The 14,105-nt window shown below is 54.8% G+C and overlaps 4 protein-coding genes across 4 annotated transcripts; 1 reads left to right on the top strand and 3 right to left on the bottom strand.

Moving 5' to 3' along the window:
* Positions 1–1,546: 1,546 nt before the first annotated feature.
* Positions 1,547–3,085, top strand: IAQ61_007910 (uncharacterized protein; the record flags this gene model as incomplete). Its single annotated transcript, XM_066097786.1, has 2 exons — positions 1,547–1,824; positions 1,882–3,085. 2 exons carry the CDS (start codon positions 1,547–1,549, stop codon positions 3,083–3,085), a joined length of 1,482 nt encoding a protein of 493 aa, XP_065952283.1.
* Positions 3,086–4,329: 1,244 nt separating this feature from the next.
* On the bottom strand, positions 4,330–4,812 carry IAQ61_007911 (uncharacterized protein; the record flags this gene model as incomplete). The annotated part of the gene is made up of 1 exon (XM_066097787.1): positions 4,330–4,812. One exon carries the CDS (start codon positions 4,810–4,812, stop codon positions 4,330–4,332), a length of 483 nt encoding a protein of 160 aa, XP_065952284.1.
* Positions 4,813–10,671: 5,859 nt separating this feature from the next.
* Positions 10,672–11,232, bottom strand: IAQ61_007912 (uncharacterized protein; the record flags this gene model as incomplete). Its single annotated transcript, XM_003840582.2, has 1 exon — positions 10,672–11,232. The coding sequence occupies one exon, from the start codon at positions 11,230–11,232 to the stop codon at positions 10,672–10,674; it is 561 nt and encodes a 186-aa protein (XP_003840630.2).
* Positions 11,233–12,009: 777 nt separating this feature from the next.
* IAQ61_007913 (uncharacterized protein) lies at positions 12,010–13,794 on the bottom strand (the record flags this gene model as incomplete). The annotated part of the gene is made up of 4 exons (XM_003840581.1): positions 12,010–12,634; positions 12,686–13,069; positions 13,120–13,615; positions 13,680–13,794. The coding sequence occupies 4 exons, from the start codon at positions 13,792–13,794 to the stop codon at positions 12,010–12,012; spliced, it is 1,620 nt and encodes a 539-aa protein (XP_003840629.1).
* Between the last annotated feature and the right edge of the window lie 311 nt (positions 13,795–14,105).

Here is a 14,105-nt window from a genome sequence, read left to right on the forward strand (position 1 = left end):
TGGCATCACTGTGCGATGATGAGGCGGTGGACAGGCATGGGGCGGGCTGGGGGGCGTGTTTCCGGTTTGGGATAGATCACGTGACGTGTCCACATCCACCTGCATGCATGCAAGCGGCACGCTTACCGCGCCGAGAGGATGGAACCTTGAAAGACACACAGACAAACCCACAGACACAGCCATAGTACTATTACAGTACAGTACGATAGACACACTCACACACAGACACACACACACTCACACACACACATGTGGCCGGCGCGGGAACGAGGACAGGTGAGGCCGAGTTCCGACTGGTAGTTGCAGCTGCTACTGCTCCTGGCTATTATTGCTACCTGCAGGCCCCGGTCCGAATGCCCGTTGTGGCCATTACTGTACTCTACTGTGTACTCGTATAAACTGGCGTGAAATACTCCCATGTCGCCGGACTCTTTTTTTTTTCTTTGTTGCTCGTTTCACTGATGGTGTGTGGTGAGGATGATGATGATGATGATGGATGAAAGTTGTAGTGTAGTGATGGTGGCTGAACAATGCGCTGTGGGTGCCGTGTCCCGATAAGGAAGAGGCGATGGATGACGGATGGGATGGGATGGGATGGGATGGGATGGATGAATGGATGGATGGATGGAGTGCATGGCATCATCCTGTCCTGTAGGTACTGTAACTGGCATGGCAATCCCCGTTGGACCACTGGCTGGACAGTGCAGGCCATGCGGATGCCATGGCCTGCCCAGGTGTGGATAAAAAGACTAAAAAGACTGGACGGAAGACTACGAACAGAGTGAACGGCGGACGCGGCACACGAAGCCGGCGTCCGAGTCACTAGCGGCCACCAAGCCCACACGTCCTAGCGCGCAAGGCCCGCGGCTGGAGAAACAGGGGACCAACACACGGCCTGGTCTCCCCGCTGCCGCCATGCTGCAAAGCATATTGTACACAGCCAGTACACCAAGTACATACGGCACACACACACACACACACACACACACACACACACACACACACACCCTCACTGTACAAGACTTACCCTACCCTACAGTAGGAACAATTATGGACCCCCCCCCCTGGTCCCCTCCCCCCAGTCTTCACACTGCAGTACGCTTGGTCTCCCACCTTACCCATCCTTCCCTTCCCCACCCCCCCTCCCTCCCTTGCCACCACCCCCCCCCTCTCTCCTCCTCTTCCCCCCCCCCCCTCTCCCGCGCGTGCGCGCTGTGCCTAGTGTGTGAACCAGTGAGAACCCAGTCTCTGCGCCCCTCAAGGCTCAAAGCACATTGGGCCCTTCTTCCCACCACCGCCGCCGCCGCCGCCGCTGCTGCTGCTGCTGTTGCTCACAGAGTCGGCTAGGAAGGAGAAAGGGACCCCTTCGCGGCCGTGAGACTGAACTGCATCTGTACCTACCTGTACTCCTTCTTCTGTGCCACCACCCGTCCTTCGACTGTCCTCGATATCTCTGCTCACCAGTGCCGCCGCCAATCCCTCTCCCCCCCCCCCCCACCTCTCCTCAGTCCGCCTTTAAAGAGCACCAGAGTCCCCTATGCTCGTCATGGGGAGCGAGTGGCACCTCCGCGGGCAATTGTCCGAACCCAGTCGCTTCTCGCTGCAAACCCTCCCCAGTGTACGAGAGCTGATAGAGTCCACCGACTCGACGTTCCACCATCCTCCCAACGCTGTCCTGCCACCGCCTGCCTCCGCCGACCGTCCTGTCTCTCGTTCAACGCCTTCCACAGCTGCGCCCATCCACCCCGTTTCTGCAACCCCTCCAGCCGCGCCTGAACACCATCCACCGTGGAATCCCGTCAACCACGCGAGCCCGCACGTCAGGCAAGTCCTTTGATCGCAATCTTCTGCTTCTGCACCATGCTAACCTTTTCCACACAGCCCTACCACTGTCACGGCTCCTGCCAGCTCTGGCCCAGAACACCACACTTACCAGTTTCCACCACCTCGGGCCACAGCGACACCTTATCCTGCCTTGTCCACATCCACCGCCCCAGCTTTCTCCTCCCAACCACCAGTCCATGGTGCACGCCAAGACTCCATCTTTCCGCGCTTCGACTCCCAAAAAGAACCGCAGCCCAGCACCACTTCCTCCTCCTCCCATCCCTCCTTTTCTCCAGCTCATCCAAGGCCAAGCGACAGTCACGTTGTGACGAGCTCACGACCCAACTCCAGTCCTACCACCATCACCTCGCCCCTTTCTGCGTCCACCCAGGCCCATGCGATCCAGAGTCATTCGCATCCCAGAGCTCCCACTTCAAGGCGTACTCAGTCTGCCTCCCACTCATCAAGTATACAGGCCCCCGCTGCTGCAGCGTTCAGTGTAGAGCAGCTTCCCGGTCCAGTCGCTGCGCCATCCCACTCCGAGTCTCGGACTATGCAAGAGCTTGCTGTGACCGAGCAACAGGGCAATACGCAAACTCGGCAGCAGCGTTTCAACGTTCGATTTGCCTCGAGCAACAACTACAGTCCAACCACCTTCGCCATGGCACCCGCCCCAAAACCTAGGTCCAGTCCTCCCGTCATGCCCGTTTGTCCGGCTTCGCCTGTAGAAACGGTCGAGTCGCCCAAATCCGTTCCGGAACAGCAGCCAGTTACGACGTCTGTGGAACAGTCGAAAATCACCAGAAACGACATTCGGAATATGACGGACCCCGCCCAAGAGTTGTCTCGTCAGTCGCGCAGAAGCCCGTCGGTCGAGCGATGCTTGGGTTGCAACGAGGCCTGGAAGCGACCTTTGCCCGATTTGCGCCGGCCCGCAGATATGGGACCGACAAAGAATGGCAATGACCTAGCTACGGGCAACATGAGCATCATAGAGCAACTGCGAGCTCACGGACGAAACGCCGAGATGGCGCATGACAAGTGGAGGGAAAGACACTACCATTGCGTGCCACGAGAGAGCCATGAACCCTCTTCCAAGACCGAACAGGACGACTCTCGCAGTACCCGGAGCTCGAATTCCAACGGCACCTCGAGAGAGGCCCGGCCTGCTCAGAATGGCTCCAGTAAACGCGTACGAGATGCCTCGTCCGAGGCTGAACAAGCGGCCAAGGTGCGGAAAGTCACATCGGAGAGGGGCTAAGGGATGGGCCTGGAAGGAAATTGCGCATCACTGGCAAACGAAGAACATATTATCACAAGTGCATTCGCATTGGAACGGTGTTGTTGTTTTTTGCAAGGGGAAAAAGGAGACTTTTGGATACCCGGTTGTTTTGTCATTGTTGTTGCCGTTGTTGCCATTGCCATCCTCCTGGCCATGAAACATTTTTCACACTTCTCTTTGCATTTCTTCTCGAGGGGGGATTTAGGATAGCCTTGGATGGGCAAAATTTTGGCGTTTATATTCATGCGGGGGGAGTCTGTACCACGGGAGACTTACCCCCGGCGGCGTTGTTGGGCTTCGCTTGGTTTTTTCGCTTGCATCTTTTGGCGGCAGCTGCTTCTCCCTCTACCTTTTGTGTGGTCTTTCTCCTCGACCACGACGACGCCTGTGTATGAGACTATGTATTTGCTCACCTTTGATGTCGCATCTTGACCGACCCTGGGCACAAATGTTTACAGATTTGGGCTCTGAACCGTGTATATACCATCCACCTCGTCACATCTACCACTCTTGTCCCCGTTCTCCACGCGCTTGACCGGATGCTCTCTGCCATTGCCTATTTTCCCTCGCGAACCCAAGCCATGACAAAGGACCAAGTGGGTGGACCCCATCAGCCTTGCAAATCACCAAAACAATACAACCTCGACGAGCAGCCAGACACACCACCACCGCCCGAACCTGATGGACGGTTTACCCGTTGGCAGTGCCCACATGGCCCCAGGTACAGACTGGACAGGACCGATTCGGACTTTGAGCAGACAAGGGCACAACACATACACACTTGGGCACCTTGAACCCCCGAAACCATCCAACCCACACACGCACGCAAACGTCAGCGTCAAAGCGGTTCGGTACGAAACTCTGGTCCATGGGGCAAGGACTTGAAAACAAACTTTGGCTAACACACACACCCTCTCATCCCCGTCTGTCCGTGACTCGGGCAAGTGGCAAGATGGGAGGGACGGCAAATGCCGACGGCTTGGGGGGGTGGGTGGTATGGGTTTGATGGCTTGTTGGTTCTGCAGATGTATGGTGTTGGATTGTCTACTCTGCGACATCAATGGCGTACATACGGTGCGAGGGTCAGTCTACTAGGCCACGAAGGTGGAGAGAGGCGGTTGTCCAACGGCACACACGGCCCAGAGCGTTTTGCTCAGTCTCTCAGTCTCTCAGTCTCTCAGTCTCCTCTCGGTGTCTGTCTTTGCCTCGAGAACGCCATGCGATCACTCGCATCTAGCAAGCGAGCTTGTCTTGCGTCGCTGCTGTCCAACCATCTCGTTCCAGTCTAGTCGCGACACGGCCGACGATTGGCTGTGCGGGGGTCCCTCGGAACGCCAGACGCTGTCGGGTAAGGCGGGGGCCTTCTGGCGAATCAACGACGCACGCGCCAGTTTCCTCTTCCGGTTAAGGCGTTCATTGCGGGGCGGGAAGGGGGGGGAGGGAGACGGAGACGGAGACTCGATCCATGTGACGGAGGGCCGGATCACGTGGCTGTGAGGTCTGCCGGGGGCTTCCTGTCTTGCCACGGGTTTGCTGAGCTTTGTTGTGCGGCACATGGATGCTCCCAACCAGGTGGGCGAGGCGAGCGGGCGGCGGGTTGCACAAACAGCAAGCCCCAGATGGTGGGAGCGAGGACAAGGCACGTGTTTTGCTTCGCTGTTATGGATGCGACAAGCCCATGGACGCGGCCCTTCTCCAAGAGGCATCGCGGCATGGAGATCAATATTCATCAGGCTTCCCATGCCATCTCTTTTTTCCATCCCGACCGTCCTTGACGCGCAGCAAAGGGCCGAGCAAAGGGACAACGCATCCGAATGACATCATCGTTCCTTGTGGGTCACATCAGTCTCCCGTTATGCCCTGGGACTGGGGCAACGAACTCCCTTCCAGAAGTTCGCGCTCTTGTCTCTCGTGCTCTCTCTCTCTCTTTCTCTCACGCGATCTGTCGCTGATCCGTCAGACCACTGCTGATCCACCCTCTCTGTCCCCAGCCAGCGTCTCTCTCGTCCCTTTTGCCACCCCAACCCACTCACCCACAGCCCACCGGGGATCCGACACGGTGGTTTCGCCTGACGTCATCGTGTCGGAACATCCCAAGCAGTGAGGCGAAGGAAGGTGTGATATGAATAGGTCTATTGCCGATCGACAGAGCGAGGACCAAGTTTGGGGGAAGAAGGGCAAAGCAGACAGGCCTCTGTGCACTGGCTGGGGACCATCAAAGTCTCTCTCTCTCTCTCGGTGGCACCGACCCTTTTTTTTTTTTGTCATTTTGCTCGATCGTCGTGGACGGGATGAGGGTGCCAGGTTGGTCAAGGGAGCCAATCCTGTTGGATTCGCAATCGCGCTAGACCCAACGGTGCGAGGTGGGCAGATCGCTGGTAGGTATTCGGTCCGTTGGCGTCCGAGGGCTGTCGGTCTGCTGCAGATCGGATGCCGATTCCCCCCGTCCAAGTGCCGCACCGGCGTACTCTACTGTACAAGGTCCTGTTTGATGAACCGTTGAAGAGCAGGCAGGCCAGGCAGGCCACACACGAGGCTCGGATAGGGTTATCCAGAGGTGTCGCCAAAAAGTGATCGGCCATTTGCCCCATGAGGGAAGGAGGGAAGCGGCGGCTCGGTCATGAGCTTTCTTGCTACCGGTGCATCCCACCCCTACTCTTCTCCATCGACAGGCCGTTGGAGGGAAATTAGGCAAAAGGCATCGCATCGCATCGCATCGCATCCTTAAGCGCATTTGCCCTGACAGCCGCGTCGACGGCCGTGTGACACAGCAGTAGTACTCGGCCATCCATCTCACGTGCAGGAGCGTGGGAAATTGCGATGCACTCCTGGGATCCCAGCCCTGGTTGCACCCGGACAGGCGTTTGGACATGGCTGTTCCATGCCCTGCCTCTTGTCTGCCTGCCTTGTTTGTACCACTTTCATCTCGAGTCCGCTTCCCCATCTTGGCGATTCATCATCGCTGCGGGAACGCACAGACGACAGCCGTCCGCCACCTTGGGGCCTGCTCTGCCTTCCCTTCGCCCTCTTCTTTCCCCTACCCTCCCCCCAATCCTTTGTGTTGTTGTTTTTTGCGCCTTTCTTTCTTTCTTTCTTTCTTTCTTTCTTTCTTTCTTACCCGCGACTCGTAAGCAGCACCAACCACCAACTACCCCCCCACATGCGACCCGTTAGCCGTCTGGCGTGATGACAATGCCTGGGTTCGTGCTCTTGCCCCCCGCCGCACGCGGTCCATGAATCAGGCCCCACGCAATCACCGGTGGGGAAGGATGGCCCCTTGCCACTGCACGCCACGACTGTTGTCATCCTCTGGCCAGGGACTACTGTTGTACTCACTCTACCGTGTTGTAGGAAGAGGTACTACAGTAGGTACAAGTACGGGTGCACACAGTTGGTACTGCCCCATCTCATTGGCCCTACCAGCCACAATCCCCGCCGTCTTCCCTGGCTAAACGCAAGCACATCGCCCTCTGCCCTTTGGCGGGTGCGACAGCCTGATGCTGACTCGGCATCTTTCTTTTTGCTGTTGCTGTCATGCAATCGTAGAGTACAAGATTCCATTCATCTAAATGCATCCCCCGCCGCGGACAACATCTGACTCGACTCCGCCATACACATATATGACATAATATATAGTATATAATAGCACAACACGCACAAGACCTCCTATACCCTCACAATCTCCCCGAACTCCCCTGGTCTTTTTTTTTGGCCTATTCTGCCGCCAACATGCACAACAAATCACGTGCCCGAGCATTCAACCCAGCCACTCCCCCCCCCCCAGCCTGCGCCGCCCGCAGCCCCCAATGAGTACGAGACAAGCCCACACGCACAGATTTGTTGAACATGTGTTTTTGTGACGATACGACGGCAAGCCGAGGATCCCCAACGCAAAAAAAAAAAAAGAGCCCAAATCGATGGGGCGCCAGGCGCCGCGCTAGCCGCGCGAAATAAAACAAGGGTCGGGAGGCACAATGGGATGGGGATGGGGATGGGCGGAAGAGGCACGATCCGAGCTGGGCTGGGGGAACAAGGCCGTTCCTTGATCAATCGAACAGAAACCGTTCTGCGGGTGTCGAGGGCTCGGGACGTGCCTGCTTGCCTGCCTGCCTGCCTGCCTTGTCTTGCCCTGCCTGCCTTGTCTTGCCCTGCCTTGTGTCGTCTTGCACCCTGCCTTGTCCTTTTCCTGCCCTGCCCTGCCCTGCCCTGCCCTGCCAGCTTACCTGAATCGCACTCTTTCCATGATTACTATTCTACTCTTTGGCAGACTGCGGGAGCTGAACAGTTGGTCTTTGCGATGAGACTTTGGAACCTGTGCTGACGTGTGGGATGGAAAAATCTCCTTTTCTTCTTCCCTCTTTTTATACTTTGGACCGCGTGTGGTGACCGTTGTGCTGACGGCCGTCACGCCCCAACCGTGTGCACGACACAGACACGGCACGCGAAAATGCACCCAGTCTAACTGTTTGTACACCGTCTCGTCCACCTTCGGCTGCTTTCTCCAACAGGCACCTTTTCCACTCATCGCCAGGAAGGCGGGCCGTCTTACTATACGGGGGGTGGTGGGGAGAAACGTTCGTGGGCCATGCGCCCACCGGACTGTTGTTATATGTACAGTACTAGTATGCATGTACACACGGTACCTACAGTGAATCGATGATATTGTATTCTTCTCTCCTTTGCATCCCATCATTTCGGTGCTCGGCCGAATTCACAAATGTACCCGGTACACGAACTCGATACAATCTACAACTCGCACATCCCTCCGCAGATACGGATTGGATGATGCCCGCTTTGGCCGCGAAAGCTGCGAGAGAGCGAGAATCCGTAAACCAACCCCCGCCCCCCCTGTCAAACCCCTTTTGTTTGTGCACCACCACACTGGGCACATGTGCGTCCGTAAGCCTTTGTACCCTGATCTCGCGTGCGTGTCGAACCACCACCTGCCACTTACCACGACCACGCCCCTCCTCCTTCTTCCCATCCTCATCCGCCATCTCACCAGACGGAAATGCTCGGCTGCACGCATCCGTCTTACGATGGCTGAGGCGCTGCATACTCGTCGCCTCGCCTGTCTGACAGGTAGCTCCACCGGTACAGCGTACCTACCACAGCACAGCCATCCACTCTCCCCTCTCACCCTGCCCACCATCCGACACTCCAGCCACGCCGAATCCGGCACCCATGGGATTCCTCATCGGCATAGATGCCCTACATGCGATGCCTTCTCCCTCCTCCCCAACCCTCCCACCTCGATCTAGACCATGGCCTGTACAACTGTCTCACCCCGTCTGCCGGCCCCCCCTAATGCGGAAGTCGTGGGGATTTTCATCCAGCTCGGGCTCAATCTCGTTCTTGGGCGGTTTTTTTGGTCGATCGTTTGTGTGAGGGATGGGGTGCGCGGAGGATCTAGAACTGCAAGGTAGGTGGTATGGCATGGGCGCCTGGATCAATCTTCGAGTCTGGGTGTCTGTTGTGTCTGCTGTGTCTGTTGTGAAACCGCAAACGGATACTGGGTATCCTGCACACGATTGGCAAGACTGCCGCGTCTGGACGCCCGGGCTCCCGAGTTTTCGGCCTCGTTCAGAATAGGTCACTAGACTCTCTCTCTCTCTCTCTCTCTCTCTCTCACATACAATACATGCACTCGACTCATCCCCATTTCCATTTCCCAAACCCGCACCACGGCCCCCCACCCAATCCAATCCCAATCCCCTCAGCCCTACACCTCCATCCCTGCAAAATCAAGCGGAAAGGGTAAAGTAAAGAAAGGAAATACACATGGATTCCCCCTTTTGTCTAGGTTGATTTGGAGTTTTAAATCTCATGTAGGTTGCTTCGGATTGTTTGGTCTTGTCTTGCTTTGTTTTGCTCAGCCCTGTTTGGCATTGTCCTGCTCAGCCTAATTCAGCTCAGCTCAGCTCAGCCCAGCTACTCTCTCTCCTCCAGCCCAGCCTAGCTCAGCTCCGGTTGCCCAACCCCACGCCTCTAACGGACTGGATAGGAAGCCTAGTTTTTACCTTCTCGTCTGTGGGCGTGGGCGTGGTGTGTGAAGGAGTGGGTCAGGTTGGCTTGATTGATTTGTTAGAGATTTGACTCGTCGTCATCATCTCCACTATCCATTCAATTCATCCAATCCAGCCAATCTTTTCATTCTCCCACCAATTCACAATGTATCTTCACATACCCCTCATACGCCCACGCTCTCTCATGACGAACCCACAAAGCCACAATACCCCATTACTCCTCCCACCTCCTCAGCCCTCTTCTTAATGATGCATCTTTTTCGCTATATGCAGGAGGTACGGTGTAAGATGTAAGACGCAATCTCACCCATCTTTCCTCGCCGTGTTTTAGAAATTTGAGGGAAATGGCCCGGCGAGTCTGGTGGGTATCTCACGCCACTACCATCATCATCATTAGTATTCTTTCGTTCCCGTACGGCCCGCTAGAACAAAGGAATATATCCACATAACATATGCTATCCCACCACATGCCACACCGAAGTAAGCGCTAGCCTCCATCCCTCACATTACCCATCTCCCTACTCCACTGAACCACCTTGCCCTCCACAATAGCCATGGCATATAACCTCACACTCCATTACACCATACTACACATATATATCTGCACATCCACCGCGTCCTCGCCTCCCAATGTCCAAGTCCGACGTTCCCACCACCCCACGGAGCCCGGGTCCTTATTTTTCCTCCGTTCCTGCGATAGACAGGGGTACATAGATTGGCACGGCCTCGGTGAACGGGGCCAACATTCCTAGGGGGGTAGGGACGTGAGATTGCTAGTAGGGTAGTGCACTATGAAATTGTATGGTGCTGTTTCAGTGCTTGTTTGGTGTGCTATTGGGGCGCGTCGGTTGTACTGCGGTGCGGGAGAGGGATTGGGTGCGGTTGTGCAGGGTATGTGTCGAGTGTAGTTTATGGACGGTCTTGGTGTTGTGGGAAGTTGATTTTGGGTTGGGGGTTTTTGCTTGGGGTGGGGGTTGGGTTTTTGGGCGGGTGGGCGGTGGGACGACTGGGTGGCGTATTTGTATCGGTGGCGTGAATGAGGAATCTACCTAAACGGTTAACGCTAAGACTTTGTCGGGCTTGGCTGTAGTCTAGCATGTCTATGTGGGTGGGCCATGATGATAGTTTTAGCGCAATGTGGACTACTGTGTATACACCGGGAGCTAGGGAGATTAGGTTCAGGAGGAGAGGTTTGTGCTGCCTGTTAGAAAATCAGGGGAGGAGGATGGGCTGTGTAGGAATGCACTGGGAAGAAGTAGAGTCTAGGATATTTCAAAGAAACGAAGCAATTTGAACGAGTATTGGCTAACGTTTTGGAGGGGAGAAAAGGCAAGTCTATGGTATTCAAATGTCATGATCACCGTGATAAATAGCTGGGGCAGGTTTGGTTGTGAGTACGACAACTGCCCTCCTTATCTTGTTGCAAGCTTTAGAATATACATCGCTCTATCTCTCCATCCATCTCTCCATCACTCTCCACCTCCTCTCCCTCCTCTCCCTCCTCCCCCTTTTCCCCACTAAACCTCACTTCCCAGCCCCTCAAGCCAAACACCCACCCTTCCATCCAACGGCCCCATCTCCTCCCAAATACTCAACGGCGAAGCCGGAAGCAGCGGCGCTGCAACAACGCGAAAACTCTGTCGTGGCGGTATAAGAAACGGGTTCATAGGCGAGGTCGGAGATGTCGCGAATACGGACGGTGTGGGCGGCAGGTATGTGCTTGTGAGATAGTGTGGCAGCGGAGGGATGGGGGTTACAGGCCTGGGGGAGAAGAGATGGAATGGTGATGTTGGGGATGGCGCCGATGGTGACGGGAGGGTGTGTGTTGGGCCGCGTGTTGTTGGGGTGCGAGAGGCGCGGCAGTGGGGAGGACGAATGGGCAGGATGGATAGGAACGTGGGGCGTGGGCGCAGGACCGTCATAGTTGCTGTAGCCAGTGAAACGGTGTGGTGTAGTGGGTAGATACCGGAAGAGTCGTGTTCTTTTCTTTCGCGTTGGATTGACGGCGAGGAGAGTGTGATAAATATTGCCAAAGAATTGTGGATAATGTCCCTGTTTGATTGTTGATTGGGGAACCGGTACTTGTGTGATGATTTTCATAATGATAGTGAGCTCAGGACGGTATAAATAAGGTATTTGTGAGGCTTGAGCGTGAAACTTGTGTCTTGATCAATGTCTCAGCCACCTAAACAACAAACCAAGAATGCATCTTGAGAACCCAAGTGGCGTTCACATACAAAGGCTTGTATAATTTCCACCCTCTTCATCAATATAGTGTAGGCCCACCCTGACTATGAACATGCCAAATTTCCAGTGTCTGTGTTGTCCTTCCTCCCATCAGCGTGCATAGCATATTGGACCCTGGAGATCAACGGAGTGCGCTGTAATTTCGTTCGATTTGAGACATTTTCGACTGCAGTGCACATATCGAGGTTAGCAAAAGTCCTTCTAGGGGATAAGACATGTGTAAGCCACACGCACATGGCTGCGCAGCGTAGCATTGGCATGCCATGCGAGTAAGGCACATGAGCATCTCATGTCACGATAGTAACAATATCTCATGGGTGATCAAGGGATGTGGGATGAAGCACCTTGAAACTTTCTGTCCTACAATGAGATGAGAAGCGGCATATCTGCGAATTGTTGGGAACGTACTTGCCATGACATAGCTAGCCTTTGAGCACATCCACGCACAACACGAATAATAAGACAGGTTTGTAGAAGTGTCCACGGCAATCAGTACAAGCCATTGACAGTGAGCATATGGAGATGATCAGGTAACATCAAATTCGTACTTCATAACGCGGTCATTCCGCCCCCAGGGTATAATATCCGCAAACCTCCAAGAAGCTCTCCTCATTCTCCGCACGAGCACGTTCAAGATTCTTCAACATTAAGAACCTGGCCACGGTCATCCATGGCCACCTTTGCGCGCTTGAGCGACGCCTTCCTCGGGTTTGGCGCGTTGAAAATCTCACTGAGCTCCTCCAAACTGCGGCCAGCAGTCTCTACGAAGAAGAAGTAGATGACCACAATCTCTACGCAGATCCAGCCAATGAAGACTAGGTATAGCCTCCACTCAATCTTCTCCATGCCGACGGCGATACCGTATGTGTTGACGACCATGGCAATGTTGAGGAACAAGAAGTTGAGACCAGAGCCCTTGGCACGTGTGCGATTCTCGAGACACTCGACCGAGTAGAGTGTCTGAAGAGGCGTCCAACCCCAAGCGAAGAAAATACCAAAGAGGTAAATGCTGGCAATGGTGCCGATCGAGAGTTTGCTATTGCGCTCTGAGGCCGCCGTGAATGCAGTGAGGAGAATGTAGGCAAAGAGACCGCCCCAGAGACCACCCATGAGCATCTTTCGGCGTCCCAAGCGATCCAGGAGGGTTGCTCCGTAGATAGCGGCAAGCATGGAGAAGATTGGGTTGATGGCATTGATCAAGAGCTGCGTGTTTGGGTCGTCGATTCCCGCCTGCGCGACCATGAGGGGCATGAAGCTGAACGCGTTAGATTGATAGAGAGGTTCAGGGGGGTCCAGGTGGACTTACTATGACACTACATTGTTACCACTCCACTGTCCGAAGAACGCCATGCAGATGACCATGAAGAGACGATAACGCGCACCCCTTGTGCTTACAAGCTCACGGAAGTCCCACCACGGATTGTCACTGCGTGTTGCCGAGAAATCTTGGGTGATCTCGTGGAGTTGCAGTTGGACAATGGGAGAATTTTCGTCACCATCACCGTGGTATTTGGCCATGATAGCAATAGCCTCTTCCCTGCGATCATGGCTGAGGAGCCATCGAGGTGTTTCAGGGAAGAACATGATGCATGCCATAACGATGGCTGGGATGAAGCATTGAACGATAGTCGGAATTCTCCAAGCCCATGACGAGGTGGCCATGTGAAGATTTGTGCCGTAGGTGGTCCATCTTAATTCGTCAGCTACGATCAAGGTCCAGAGTATAAAAATCAAACTTACCCAGCCAGGATGTTGCCAACCCACCAGAAGTTATTGTACATGCCGGCCATTGTTCCGCGGTACGCTGGGTGAGCCAGTTCGACAGTATATGCAGGTCCAGCAGCACTTGCAACGGAAGCCCCGAAACCGAGAAGGAATCGGCCGCCGATGAATTGACCCGTAGTGTTAGCTGACGCTTGGACTGCTGTCCCAATGATGACTACCAGACAACCGACGAAGATGCATATGCGACGCCCATAGCCATCGGCAAAGAAACCGCAGACCGGGAAAGCAGCAATTTGACCAAGATTGTAAATAATGAAGATGATGCCGGCAGACGAGCCTTCGCCACTGAGCCCAAAGGAGTTCTGGTATGATTTCATAGCGTTGATGGCACCCATAAGCGAGCTGTCAAAGCCGTTCATGGTGGAAACAAGGTAACCAACGCCCATGATGCCGTAAAGCTGTATCATGCTCTTCGAAAACAGCTTTGGCTTCTGTGCCTCAAGCGCAGCAGCTACAAAATTAGAACGTGGTAAAACAATGTCGCGGTGTATCGCGAACACGATGAGAGAACCTACCAAGTGCCACATTGGCAACGTGAGCCTCCTTGATATTGGCCGACTTGTCCAGGCCGTCGTCCACCCTACTAACCTGGTGGGTGACGGCACCCATATCGCCATTCTTTTCGGCCATTGTGATGTGAACTGAGATAGGACTCAGGTGAGTTGTCGGATGCGCCCAGAGTCGAGCAGTGGAGACCACTGTATTATGCTGACCTGCGATGATCTTTCAAGAACCCGGGGTGGTGGATCAACTTATACAGCTCAGGGATTTGCAGGCATCTCCGCAAAATAGAACCCCGTCCTGCACGTGCGGATGCACCGAGGCAGTCCACGAGCAAGGGACAACATGCACTAAAATCCGCATTTCTCCAGGTAGCCGTTGGCCATTTGATTCCCGTCTCAAAAGCGCGTATAGGGGCGGCAACAAGCACCTCAGCGTTG

Source organism: Plenodomus lingam, assembly GCF_022343315.1.
Source record: "Plenodomus lingam strain CAN1 chromosome Unknown contig_3, whole genome shotgun sequence".
NCBI lineage: Eukaryota > Fungi > Ascomycota > Dothideomycetes > Pleosporales > Leptosphaeriaceae > Plenodomus > Plenodomus lingam.